Source organism: Lithobates pipiens, unplaced genomic scaffold, assembly GCF_037356315.1.
Source record: "Lithobates pipiens isolate NorthernLeopardFrog02 unplaced genomic scaffold, aLitPip1_a1.2 Scaffold_13, whole genome shotgun sequence".
Taxonomy (NCBI): domain Eukaryota; kingdom Metazoa; phylum Chordata; class Amphibia; order Anura; family Ranidae; genus Lithobates; species Lithobates pipiens.
Window position 1 is genome coordinate 456,139,398 of NW_027507718.1, and position 13,438 is coordinate 456,152,835.

General features: G+C 41.8%; 1 protein-coding gene across 1 annotated transcript in view; it reads right to left on the bottom strand.

The window, feature by feature from the left end:
- Positions 1-430: 430 nt before the first annotated feature.
- Positions 431-13,438, bottom strand: part of LOC143975411 (proton channel OTOP1-like) — an 89,666-nt gene continuing 76,658 nt past the window's right edge. The window contains exons 5-7 of the mRNA XM_077477788.1: positions 10,699-10,829; positions 5,683-6,536; positions 431-1,043 (exon numbers count right to left, since the gene is read on the bottom strand). Coding sequence (XP_077333914.1) covers positions 873-1,043; positions 5,683-6,536; positions 10,699-10,829 — 1,156 coding nt within the window. The 3' untranslated portion in view covers positions 431-872. The remainder of the gene's footprint in view (positions 1,044-5,682; positions 6,537-10,698; positions 10,830-13,438) is intronic.

Sequence of the window (13,438 nt, forward strand, 5' to 3'; positions counted from 1 at the left end):
TTCATGAGTAGAGCTGGCTCAATGCTTTAGGCCCCCAAACAAAGATTGGGCTTTGGGCAGGTCCCCCTTTTTCCCTGCGTTAAAGATGGTCCAGACTTTGGGTAACATTTAACACAGAAGAGACCCGACCAACAGCATTGGAGGAGAATGTGGAGGGCAATGCTAGAGCATGAAAAGAGTGAGTATTGCTTTGAACTTTTTTGTTTGTTATAAGCACTATACGTAAAATGCACCTATCAGTAAATAATAAATATAATGTTGGAATGGGAATGTTCCTTTGAATTGTAAGACATGCACTTGCCCAGTTTAAAGTGAATCTTGATTTTTTTTTTAATGGTAAAACCAAAATCCAAATATATTTTTTAAACATTATGCTCCTGCTTGGTTTATAAAGGAACACTCTAGTCAAAAAAGAAAAAAACAAATAAACTGATTTTAAATGCTTGCTATTTCAGCAGCTAATCCTTTATTTCATCAGTGTTTACTGTGTAATATGCTTACTTTAATATAATGTGTGCTATTCTCTTTTCAGGGACTAATTCACATAAATAATTTTTAACAGTTCCAAATTCTGGCTCCATACACATATAGGAATCTGGCCTGAATTTGTTCTTTGAACAAATGTCCCATGTCCCAAGAGCTCCAAAGAAGATATATTGCAGATAGGATTTGTGTCAATAACTCCCACAACCACAACTAGAAAGGTCTGGTAGTATGCATGGGATAATTGTAATTTAAAAGCAGGACGACTATAAGTAATTAAAATAAGTTTTCAAAATAACTTTTGGCAATGGACTGGATGGACATTTTTACATACACATAGAAGTCGCCTAAACTGCTGAAAGAATCCTGAGAATCTTTCTGTAGGGTGTTCATATGTTACAGTACACATCAAATAATGAATAAGCTGAATGCATTCTATAAAAAATGGAAAAGGGAAGAGCAATATCAATGATAATAATCCAGGGAATGATTCCAAACACGGTAGCTTCCAGTCCATTATCATACTGCGGGCGACAACCAAAGGCTGGCAGTATCCAGAGCTGGAAAAGAAAAGCGGTATATTACTGAGTCTTACCAATCCCCAATCTATACAACATCTATTTTAATGACCTCTGTGACAGAATATGTATAAGCTAGGTAGATGAGGAATGTCTGTGAAGACAAGGCCTCAGAGTCAGCCACTGGATTCCATTAGAGTTTGTATGCCCAAGCCAGAAGGTGACTTGGAACATTTTCAAAGTCCTATTAAGGCCCATACACACGATCAGACTTTTTGACAAGAAACATGCAAATTAGCTGTTTTAAGGCAACATCCGACCATGTGTACGATCCATTGGACAAACTTTTTCGGTTTTCATCTGACTTTTGTTGGCTGTGCGAAAGGACAAACTTTCCGGCAACAGAAGTCCGATGGAGCAAAGTCGGATCGTGTGTACAGAAAACCATAGGATTTTTGTACAAAGTACAAACACGCATGCTCAGAACCAATGCAAAAGATCAGACAACAATACAGAAGTTGACCAAAGGTGGCGGTAAAGAGCAGAAAAACCAAGTGATTTGGTGAAAGTTGGCTGAAAAGGTTCTGTCGTGTGTATGCAATACAAGCTCACAGCCGATGCCCTTTGTAAAAAAATCCACGGGAAAGTTTGTACAAAGTCCGATCGTGTGTATGAGGCTTTAGAATGACTTGACGTTAGGCAGTACAGGCCTTGTCACATTGAGTTGGGAATGGAGCTCATCTTCTTTTAGCTGTCAGTTTGTAAAAATAAATTTGGTGCAACCTACATACACTATATTGTCAAACGTATTGGGACACCTACCTTTACATGCACATGAACTTTAATGGCATCCCAGTCTTAGTCCCTAGGGTTCAATATTGAGTTGGCCCACCCACTATAACAGCTTAATTTCTTCTGAGAAGGCTGTCCACAAGGTTTAGGAATGTGTCAATTGGAATGTTTGACTATCCTTCCAGAAGCCCATTTGTGAGGTCAGGCACTGATGTTGAACAAGAAGGCCTGGCTCACAGATTTTGGTCTAATTCCTCCCAAAGGTTTTCTATCGGGTTTAGGTCAGGAGTGTGCAGGCCAGTCAAGTTCCTCCATCCCAAACTCGCTCATCCATGTCTTTAAGGACTGTGCTTTGTGCACTGGTGCACAGTCATGGAAAAAAAGTTGTGCTAAGTATACATTAATGAGTGATCATAGTCCAACAAGTGATCTGAATGACCCAATAAGATCAACAGTGAATGTTGAATTGAAGTTCAAAAACAAGTGTTATCCAACGATATCCTCCACCAAGTGACATCACCAACGTTTTGTCATGATGTACTCTTAACCCACACGATGGACCCTCTCATTATGGAAGGTCAAACTCGCTTAGGATGTATCTACTGATATCTGCACGTTACAGGAGTATGTGAAAAAGAGTGCATAGCTTTCCTGGGATCATCAGCCAAGTGCGTGAGGAACGGCTGGAGAGTTGTGGACTGCCTGCACTACATCTTTTGGAAGCCTTATCAGCAGATACAACCTATGTATAATTAGCGCAACTTTTTCTTTTTTTTCATTTATTTGTTGTGTCATATCTCACATTACATTGTTGCTGCTTATTTTATTTTATTTATTTAATTGATTGAGCGCAGTATTGCTTTTTGTTCCCTTTGGTGCGCAGTCATGTTGGAACAGGAAGGGACCATCCCCAAACTGTCCCCACAATGTTGGGAGCAATTGTCCAAAATTTCATGGTATGCTGATGCCTTAAGGGTCCTTTCACACGGGGCGGATCAGTGATGATCCGCCCCGTAGATATACGCTTCCTCAGCGGGGATCGCTCCGTAGATCCCCGCTGAGCAGGCAGAGGACAGGTCCGTCTCTGCACACTGCGCAGGGGCGGACCTGTCAGAGCGCCGCTCTCCCCTATATGACCGCAGTGTCCGTCGTTACCCGATCTGATCTGATGACGGATGGAAAAGTCGATTTTTCCTCCATCACACTTTTTCGGATCGGAGCGGGTCGGATGTCAGCGGACATGTTACCGCTGACATTCGACGCTCCATAGACCTCTATGGAGCATCCATTCAGGTCCGCCTGAAAAACTGACAGATGGACCTGAATGGAGCGGTAGTGTGAAAGAGCCCTAAGAGTTCCCTTCACTAGAACTAAGGGGTCAAGCCCAATCCCCGAATAACAATCGCACACCTTAATCCCCCCTCCACCAAATGATTTGGACAGTGCACAAGGCAAGGTCCATAAAGACATGAATGAGCGAGTATGGGGTGGAGGAACTTGACTGGCCTGCACAGAGTCCTGACCTCAACTCAATAGAACACCTTTGAGATGAATTAGTGCAGAGCCAGGCCTTATCGGCCACATCAGTGCCTGACAAATGAGCTTCTCAAAGAATGGTCAAACATTTCCACTGACACATTCCTAAACTTTGAGGACAGCCTTCCCAGAAGAATTGTAGCTGCAAAGGGTGGGCCAACTCAATATTGAACCATATGAACTAAGATTGGGATGCCATTAAAGTTCATGTGCATGTAAAGGCAGACGTCCCAATACTCTTGGTAATATAGTGTATATGTAATGTACAGTAGCGATGGTCATCTCTGTCAAGTGGCTGATGTGCACACTACTTAGCTCAATGTTATCCCACTAGAGCGTGTGCACAAGAAACCTCCAGAAACATGTGAGTGGGGCCCCAGGATTTTGAATGCCTAATAGCCTCCAGAGAGTTTAATCTGGCACTGCTAAACCCAACCCATGTTTAATAAGCTTTACCATACTATGAAAGTAAACATTTTGTATCCTCTCAACATTTCCTTAGTGGTCATAACAGCAGGTAGAACTTGAGAGACCACAAGCAAAGGAAGTATCCATGTTCAAAGAAACAATCTAAACAAGGGTTACAACTGTACATGCAGTATGCCAATGCAATGACAGTAACTTGTGGGAAAAATGGTACAGTGCAAAGTTAAATTGATAATGTGGGTCTTTTTTCTTTTTTGCTTGGGCTGTGAGCACACAGCAGTACACTTGAACAAATACACTGCAAAATGTAATTTAAGGTCTTTATAAGACTACCGCTGCAAATATTGTACAGTGCAGTGGGGGACTGGCATAAGGCTGGCTTCACACTGAGGCCTTTTCAGGCGATTTAGCGCTAGAAATAGCCTCTAAATAATGCCTGAAAACCACCTCCCATTCATTCAAGTGTGACTTTTCACACTGGGGCGGTGCGCTTGCGGGACACATCTTTGGGGCACATCTTTGGGGGCAGATTGAGAGCGCTTTACACAGCGCTCCCAAAATGCCCTGCCCATTGAAATGAATGGGCAGGGCTTCCAAAGCAACTGAAAAGCGATTCAGAAGCGATGCAACACAGATGCTTTCAACTCCTTCTTCAGCTGCTAGGGGGTTAAAAGCGCCCCACTAGCGGCTCAAAAATGCTGCTAAAGAGCTGCCCGGCCTCTGCAGTGTGAAAGTAGCCTGTAGCCTGTTTCTTTGCCCTGATCAATGATCATCTTACAGACAGGTTTTTGCTCTTTCTTGGGAACGATCCAAATGATCAAAGTATTGCTCTGGCAGATAGTATTGTACTGGCCTCGGTTTTCATATATAGTAACAAAATATTTGAATGTGGTTGTGGTAGCACCCAGATTTCAGCTCATATTTTACAACTGCAGTTTACAAAATAAGTGTCAGTGAGCCATGTTTGTTTGATTGGAAGCTCTTAAAACTACCAGCATCGCCCTCAGACCCTAAACAAAATTCTAAATAGCCATAATCCTAAAGCCAGTTTTACTTTTCATTTAAATATTTTCTTCACCATGTCAAACCTAATCTATAATATAAAAGCAAAAATGGGAGCACCATCTCATTCATGATCCAATTAGTTTCCTAATGTAATTTTTATTTCAGAAGATGGTTAATTTACTATACTGAAGGCTATTATTATTATGGGGTATTTTTATAAAAGGGGATCTAAACAAATCACCAAAAGCTAATATCAACTTTAACATATAAATGGAATTTAAAAAGTCGATTTCAATCTTTTTAAATCTGTAGTTTTCAATACAATAATAACTGGTGATCCTGCCACAAAGGTCCTTGTTAAGGCAGTTTCTATTATGGAATGACAACAGTCTGTCCCTTTCTCTGAATTGTGTTCCTGCAGTGTCCCGTCACACGTGCTCCTGTTAGCCCTTGTACACACGGCCGGAGAATCCGTCGGAATGTGTCCTATCGGACCGTGTCGTCGGATAATCCGACTGTGTGTGGTATGCATCGGACTGATTCCGTTGGAATATCCGTCGGACCCAATTTTCCAACATGTTGGAAATATTTCCCGACCAACTGGGCCAATCGGACATACTCCGATCATGTGTAGAGAATTTTGATCAGACCAAGTGCCACACATGCTCAGATCAAATTCCTACATCAAAGCTATTGGCTACTAGCCTGAATATAGTCCCATCGTAACAAAATTACGTCATCACGTTCTGAAAGATCGGATTTTTCGCCAACTTTGTCCGACCGTGTGTATGCAACAGTTTCGGCCAAGATCCGACGGACAAAATCCGACGGGCAAAATCAGACGGATTGGGTTGTAGAAATCTCCGATCGTGTGTACAGGGGCTTAGAGATCAAAAATGGGGAATCATTTTTATGTACTTACCGATATGTTACAAAGAAACAAAAAAACGGTTATATTCTTCAGCAGCGATTTCTTAAAGTTCTGAATTTTTAGGTTTGCAGGAGGCTTGTGTGTCTTGTCATTTGTAGATTGTTTATGTTGCAAAGAATCATGCTGTTTGACCTCATGTCCTTTCCAAGTTGTGAATTCTGTGCTTTCGGCAGGCACAGAGATTTGACCCATTCCTATTGGTATCTCAATATGAGTAGCCTTTAAATCGCACTGTCCACAGTGATTTATGTATGTAATTATGAAAAGATTTTGTACATATTTTTCGATTATTACCAGAATAGAATAAGGCAAGTTGTACCATGTGTATGCTGGATGACTTTCTGCAGATATTATGGCCAAGATAGAACCCCATGAGACAATCCAAGATCCAATGGCAGAACCTACAAGCATGTCAGCATCAAGTTTTACAGAAGGACTCTTCTCTTTGACTACAGGTTTTCTTTCAATTTTATATATGACAAGTCCAAGCAGGGACCCTATGCACATGAGGCTCAGAACTGTTATTGAATAAAAATAGTACACGCTTAGAGCCATTTCACTGTTGGTTTTCGAGAGACCGATGTTCAGGAGGTAAGCAACAACTACACCGACTGTTGCAGCCAAAACTATAAGTCCTAAGATGGAACTAGTAAGCACACCATTAAGTTTTAGTTTTGTTTTATGCGGTGAATGATCCGTCTTGTTCCCAATATTTTTCCATAGGACATACAGCATAGCAGATGCCAAAATCTGATATTCGATGTGGAATGGATAGATATAATAAATTCCTTTTTTAAAGTCCTTACACAGATTTGTGGTACAGTTACATTCTAAGTGTTCTATATCTGTAGAATAAAATCAGAATAGGATGAGAATGAAAGAAAAACACACACACAAACTCACATCATAGTTGGCATTAAAAGTAATGATATATAGCAAAGGCAAGCATTCAGCTAGATTTCGGGGGCCTTTAACGTATCCCTCAGTTGTTCCAAAGGGCCACATATTATCATTCTTTTTTTTTTTTTTTTTTTTTTACTAAAAGGAATTTATTGTATGAATTGTTTTATGCCAGCAGTCGCAAAAAGAACTAAAGGTGGAAAAAATGAATAGTACCCAAAGCTAATGCAGTAGCAGCACTTGTACAGCCGTACCCAAAAGTTTTGAGAATGACACAAATATTAATTTTCACAAAGCCTGCTGCCTCAGTTTTTATGATGGCAATTTGCATATACTCCAGATTGTTACCAAGAGTGATTAGATGAATTTCAATTAATTGCAAAGTCTTTCTTTGCCACGAAAATGAACTTAATCCCATAAAATAACATTTCCACTGCATTTATGAAAAAGTCTTCAGGGCGCCCAAGAAAGTCCAGCAAGCGCCAGGACCATCTCCTACAATTGATTCAGCTGTGGGATCGGGCACCACCAGTGCAGAGCTTGCTCAGGAATGGCAGCAGGAAGATGTGGAGTACATCTGCACGCACAGTAATGTGAAGACCTTTGGAGGATGGCCTGGTGTACTTGGATTGGAGTGCTGAGGAGTGAGGTAAAGTCATTTTCTCTGATGAATCCCCTTTCCGATTGTTTGGGGCGGGACTGGCCATAGGGCAGACCGGGCATTTGCCCGGTGAGCCAGGGCCGCCCGCTCCTTGGCATGTTGATGATCAAGATGCACAGCGGGAGGTAAATGGCAACCGCGACCTTGGACAGGGCCAACACAGGCCGCAGCCTCCGCTCGCCTACCGCCATGCGGCCATGCCTGTGTCTTCTCCGGCGGAACTAGTGGCTGCATGGGCTGAGCTGTGTGTCTCTCTCACACACAGGTCAGTTTCAGAGTTGAACTGACAGTTCTGCTCTCCACTCCTACGGACTGCTGCTCCTCCTCCAGCCATGGGCGTCCACACAGTGGGGTAAGGGGGGGAGAGCTGCCGGCCGCTGTCATGATGTTTCCCCCGCTTGCCCCACCAGAGAGAGAGAAGATCAGTGTCACTGGACAGTGTGGGCACAATAGGAGACAGACAGTACTAGCATTGTATGGCCACAATAGGATTGGGACACTGTAATATAAAGGGGACTGCACTGCCAGCCGACCCCGCAAATGTCTACCAACACCCCCCCTCCCCAAGTCACTGGCAAAGTTGGCTGCTTATTCTAAAATGCCCAGGCCTATTTTTTGTCCCAGTCTGGGCCTGGTTTGAGGAATCCGGAAATAACTTTGCCTGGAGACGAAAAGGTGAGCTCTATCAGTCCTGTGTCATGCCAACAGTAAAGCATCCGGAGAGCATTCATGTGTGGGGTTGCTTCTCAGTCAAGGGAGTGGACTAACTCACAATTTTGCCTAAAAACACAGCCATGAAAAAAGGAATGGTAAAAAACCTCATCTGAGAGCAACTTCTCCCAACCATCCAAGAACAGTTTGGTGACGATTAATGCCATTTTCCAGCATGATGGAGCATCTTGCCATAAGGCAAAAGTGACAACTAAGTGGCTTGGGGAACAAAACTTTTTGGGTCCATGGCCAGGAAACTCTGCCAGACATTAATCCCATTGAGAACTTGTGATCAATCCTCAAGAGGCGGGGAAAAAAAAAACACAAATTCTGACAAACTCCAAGCATTGATTATGCAAGAATGTTACCATAGTAACATCTGAAAATAAAGATCTAAAAACACAGAGGCAGCAGGCTTTGTGAAAATTTATATTTGTGTCATTCTCAAAACGTTTGGCGACTGCTGTACTTAACACTGAGAAAGATGATGCCCTATATGTGCATAATGTTATGGTAGGCTATTCTTTTAAATTGGTTGCCTAATGCACCAAAAAACATAAAAAGCTGCATGCACAATTTTTAGCAACTCAGCACACCATAGCATACAATTGCGTTACTGTAGTGCTGCCTTTCAGGTGCTCTTGGGAAGGTCCATTAAAGTGCCATTTAGAATAAATGCAGCATAACTATTTAACTCTTAGCTAATCTAATGTGTACATTTCTAATTTGCCTTATTTATGGTTCAAGTCAGTGGTTTTTCTAGGGTCCTAAAAGACCTGGACCAGTCTCTGGACACTAAGGCCCCTTTCACACGAACGATCCGTTCAGGCCCGCCTGTCAGTTTTTCAGGCGGACCTGAACAGATGCTCCATAGGGGTCTATGGAGCGTCGGATGTCAGCAGTGACAAGTCCGCTGACATCCGACCCCCTCCGATCCGAAAAAGCTATTTTTCCATCCGTCATCGGATCGGGTGACGACGGACACTGCGGTCCGTCGTCATCCGATCTCCCATAGGGGAGAGCAGCGCTGTGACAGGTCTGTCCCTGCGCAGTGTGCAGAGACGGACCCGTCATCTTCTGCTCAGTGGAGATCGCTCCGGCGATCCCCGCTGAGCAAGCGGATATCCACGGGGCGGATCAGCACTGATTCGCCCCGTGTGAAAGGGGCCTAAAACTTGTCCGTCCATTTGTAGAAATTCAGGAAGGATACATTTTTGCATGAAGGATCCAAATGTTTGCTTTAACCTGTTTGTTTAGATTGTTTGAACTGTATACATTACTTCTACATGAAGATATGTATTTGCACCTTGTTATGACTACTTATACAATGCACGCGTATTCTCTTGAAAACAATAAAAATTGAACCATAAAAATGTTGTAGAGTTTTTAGTATAAAATGATAAATGGTGGCTGACTTCCTTCTCACCAATCAGTTTAATGGTATTAAAACAATTCTCTTTTGAATAGATCTGTAATTTTGTAAATATGATGGTGGGACTGAACATAAAATGCAATAAAAAAAAGGAAAAAGAAGCAGTAAATTAACCACTCGCCACACATACATATACTGAGGCAGGGCGGCCCTTAAGTGCAAAATCACGTACCTGTATGTGATTTCTTTTATCGGCTCCGGTGCGCACGCCACCAGAGCTGTGCACCAGCTGTGATTGGACACAGTGGGAGCCAATCAGCAGGTCCGCCAGCCACCCGCGATCTTTCGCTTAAGAGACAGAACTGCGGTCTGCCTAAGTAAGAAAGCACACCCAGGGAACACAGTTAACCCTTTGATTGCCCCTGGTGTTAACCCCTATCCTGCCTGTGTCATTTATACAGTGTCCGTGCATTTTGTTTTAGTACTGATCACTGTATTGATGTCACTGGTCCCCAAAAAGTGTCACTTAGGGGAGGATTTACTAAAAGCAAATAGACTGTGCACTTTGTAAAGTGCAGTTGCTCCTTATCTCAGTAAATGAGCAGAAGCTCTGCTGACTTCCATCATCCAATAATGAGCAAGCAAAAATGCTGTTTTTTTGTTTTTCTTGAACTTGATAGGGTATTTCTTTGCAAAGTGAAGCTTTACTTCATTTACTAAGCTCTGGAGCAACTGCACTTGCAGAATGCAACCACACTTTGCAAAGTGCAAAGTCTACCTTTAGTAAATCAACCCCAAAGTGTCAGGTTTGTCCGCTGCAATGTTGCAGTCCAGCTAAAAGATCACTGATCGCCACCATTACCAGAGAAAAAAATAAAAAATATAAAAAGTCCAGAAATCTATCCCATAGATTGTAACACACTATAACTTTTGCGCAAACCAATCAATATACACTTGTTGCGATTTTTTACCAAAAATATGTAGCAGAATAGATATTGGCCTAAACTGATGAAGAAATTAGATTTTTTTTCATTTATTTATTAGATGCGTTTTAAAGCAGAAAGTAAAAAATATATATATTTTTTTCTAAATTGTTGCCTTTTTTTGGTTTATTGCGCAAAAAATAAATTGGGTACAGCATTGTATGACCGCACAATTGATTAATAACAGAGTTGAAAACAAAATTATATTCAAGAAGGGTAATGTGCATATACTACTGTATATAAAACAATATATTATTATTATTATTATTAATCAATTGCTTAGTAATACCAACACAAGCATTGTGTACAGGTAAACATAGAATCAGACCAATTTGTTCAGACTCATATTTTGATAAAAGTACATTTAACACAAAACCTACTTAAAGTGATGTTCACAAAACCAAGGGACTTCAGTCTTCCCATGTGCTCCTCCAGTTGATGCTCGGATTCTGTTGCTACCGCGCTAGCCCAGAGAAGTAAGTTTGTAAACACAGAATGGATTAAACCAAACCTAAAATAAGGTCATACAGTAGGTAATTAGTAAAATGCCACCAAGATAACGAGAAAACTAGAAGATGTTCCAATGGAGGTTAACAGAAGGCACAGGACCACCTGTCCACACACAGTCCAGTAACTAAACAAAATCTTTGTTATCAAGCTTCCATCCCACAGATGAACCACAGTGTATTAGGACAATTAGCTCTTGGTCAGATGATGGCAAAGTTCCAAATTGCCCGTTGCCCACTACAGTATGGAAGCTTACTAAATGGTACCATTTATTTTTACATTCCAGAAGGAAATGTTTATTTTTTATGTAGATCTTTTGTTTCAGACCACTTTTGTGTACCAATGTCTTTTGGATGTTGGCAATGTTTTTTTTTTGTTGGATAGAGGGAAGAGGGATTCAAACACTTGTCAGTTTTTATTGCCGTCTGTACCTCTGATAGGGAGATTCCCCCTCTCTATTTTTCCTGTGTACCATTATCACTAAAAGTGAAAGTAAAAGAAAATCCCAAATTTCGGGTTTTCCCCAAAAAAGTAGGGGAAATCTTCCAATGGGGCACTAGTTCTTGTGGCCTGGAGGTCCCCAAGGAATTTCCTTATTGCAGTGATTTCCTGTCACTTCCTGTTTGGCTATGGGATAGGAAGTGAAGGGAAATCTTTGCCTTTGTTTACAGATGGTGAAAAACAAATCTGACAGGGGTTATAACCCTTAGGCCGCGTACACACGGGCGGACTGTCTGCCCAACTTAGTGGACTTTTTCAGCGGACAGTCTGACGAACAAAGTCTTACGGAATTTCCGTAAGACAGTCCGTTCAAACTTGGTTTTGTCCGTCCAAACTTGGTTTCAGCGGACAGTCCGCTCGTGTGTAGGCAAGTTGGACGGACTAAGTATGGTGCATGCTCAGAAAGGGTTTACACGGCCGAAGGTTGCATTGCAGTGTATAGGAGGTCGTTTTTCTAGTCCCGTCGTACGTGCTGTACACATCATCACGCACGCTTTCAGCGGACTGTCTGCTCATCGTGTGTGGTCAAGTCCGTTCATGCTAATTTTGAACGGACTGTCTGTCGGATTGTCTGCCGAACTTAGTTGGGCAGACAATCCGCCCGTGTGTACGCGGCCTTACTTTATCCAAAATGAAAAAAATAAATAAAAGTTTTGCCTATAGTTCTACTTTAACCACTTCTGAACCGCGGCACACTGATATACGTCCTAACTTTGACGGGGGATATTGTTGTTATGGCAGCAGCTAGCTGCCATAAACCTGGTATCCTCGTGTTCAGCCGGGGGGTCCAGTTTCTGATTTTATCGGTGGAGGGAGAGGGCCCCTTCCCACCACGCTCCGGTGCTCTCCGCTTCTCATCGGATCCATCAGCAGCGGCGGAGGCAATCGGATCTTCACCCTGGCTGGGCATGGAGACGTTTGAGGGGAAGAGGGCCCCCACCCATCTCCATAACTATGCAGGGCGGATGCGACGTCAAAACGTCACTTCCGCCCACAGCTCTTAAAGGGACATTTTTTTATATTATTTTTATAAATTACTAATTATTTTTTTTTTTTTATTGCACTTTAATGTCTTTTTGACCCCAGATCTCATATTTAAGAGGTTCTGTCATGCTTTTTTTCAATTACAAGGGATGTTTCTTTCCTTGTAATCGCAATAAAAGTGACACATTTTTTACAGTGTAAAAAAAAAAAAAAAAAAAAAAGGTAAAATAAACAAGAATGATTTTTTTTTAAATGCACCCCATCCCGCCAAGCTCACGTGCAGAAGCGAACGCATACGTGAGTAGCGCCCACATATGAAAACGATGTTCAAACCACACATTTGCTGCAATCGGTAGAGCGAGAGCAATAATTCTAGCCATAGACCTCCTATGTACATTAAAACAACCTGTAGAATTTTTTAAACGTCGCCTATGGAGATTTGTAGGGGTAAAAGTTTGTTGCCATTCCATAAGCAGATGCAATTTTGTTTATTTATTGTTAGTATTATTTGTTTATTTTCTAATAGTCTGTGTACAGTATATTGTTTGCATGTTTTTCTTCTCTTTCAGGATTCACCAGGGAGCATCTGTCAAGTAGACATGTGCATTCGTTTTCGTCCGAATGCATTTTCGTCCGAATTTCAGGTATTTTCATTTTTGTTTTGACAAACGATAACGAAAGCACAGAATCCGAAAAACGAAAGATCCGACATAAATAAATGCTTTATTTTCGTTTTCATTGTTACAACAGTTCGATATAGAATAGGAGATTCGATGTGACTCTGACAATAATCTGTGTCTATAGAACCTGTGGTCGAATGTGCCTAACCTTACCTCTATTAGTCCAAGATTATATAGAGAAAATATTAGACAGAGAAAAAAGATTTGACAGAGAGAAAAGATTCTGCAAGTTACTGTCCTAAAAAGTGTCTGGGGACCCGGGTCCTGCCCCAGGGGACATGTATCAATGCAAAAAAAAGTTTTAAAAACGGCCGTTTTTTCGGGAGCAGTGATTTTAATAATGATTAAAGTGAAACAATAAAAGTGTAATATTCCTTTAAATTTCGTAGGGGGGCGGGGGTATGCCTGTGAAGGGGCGCATGTTTCTGGTGCTTAGAACTGTCCCCGC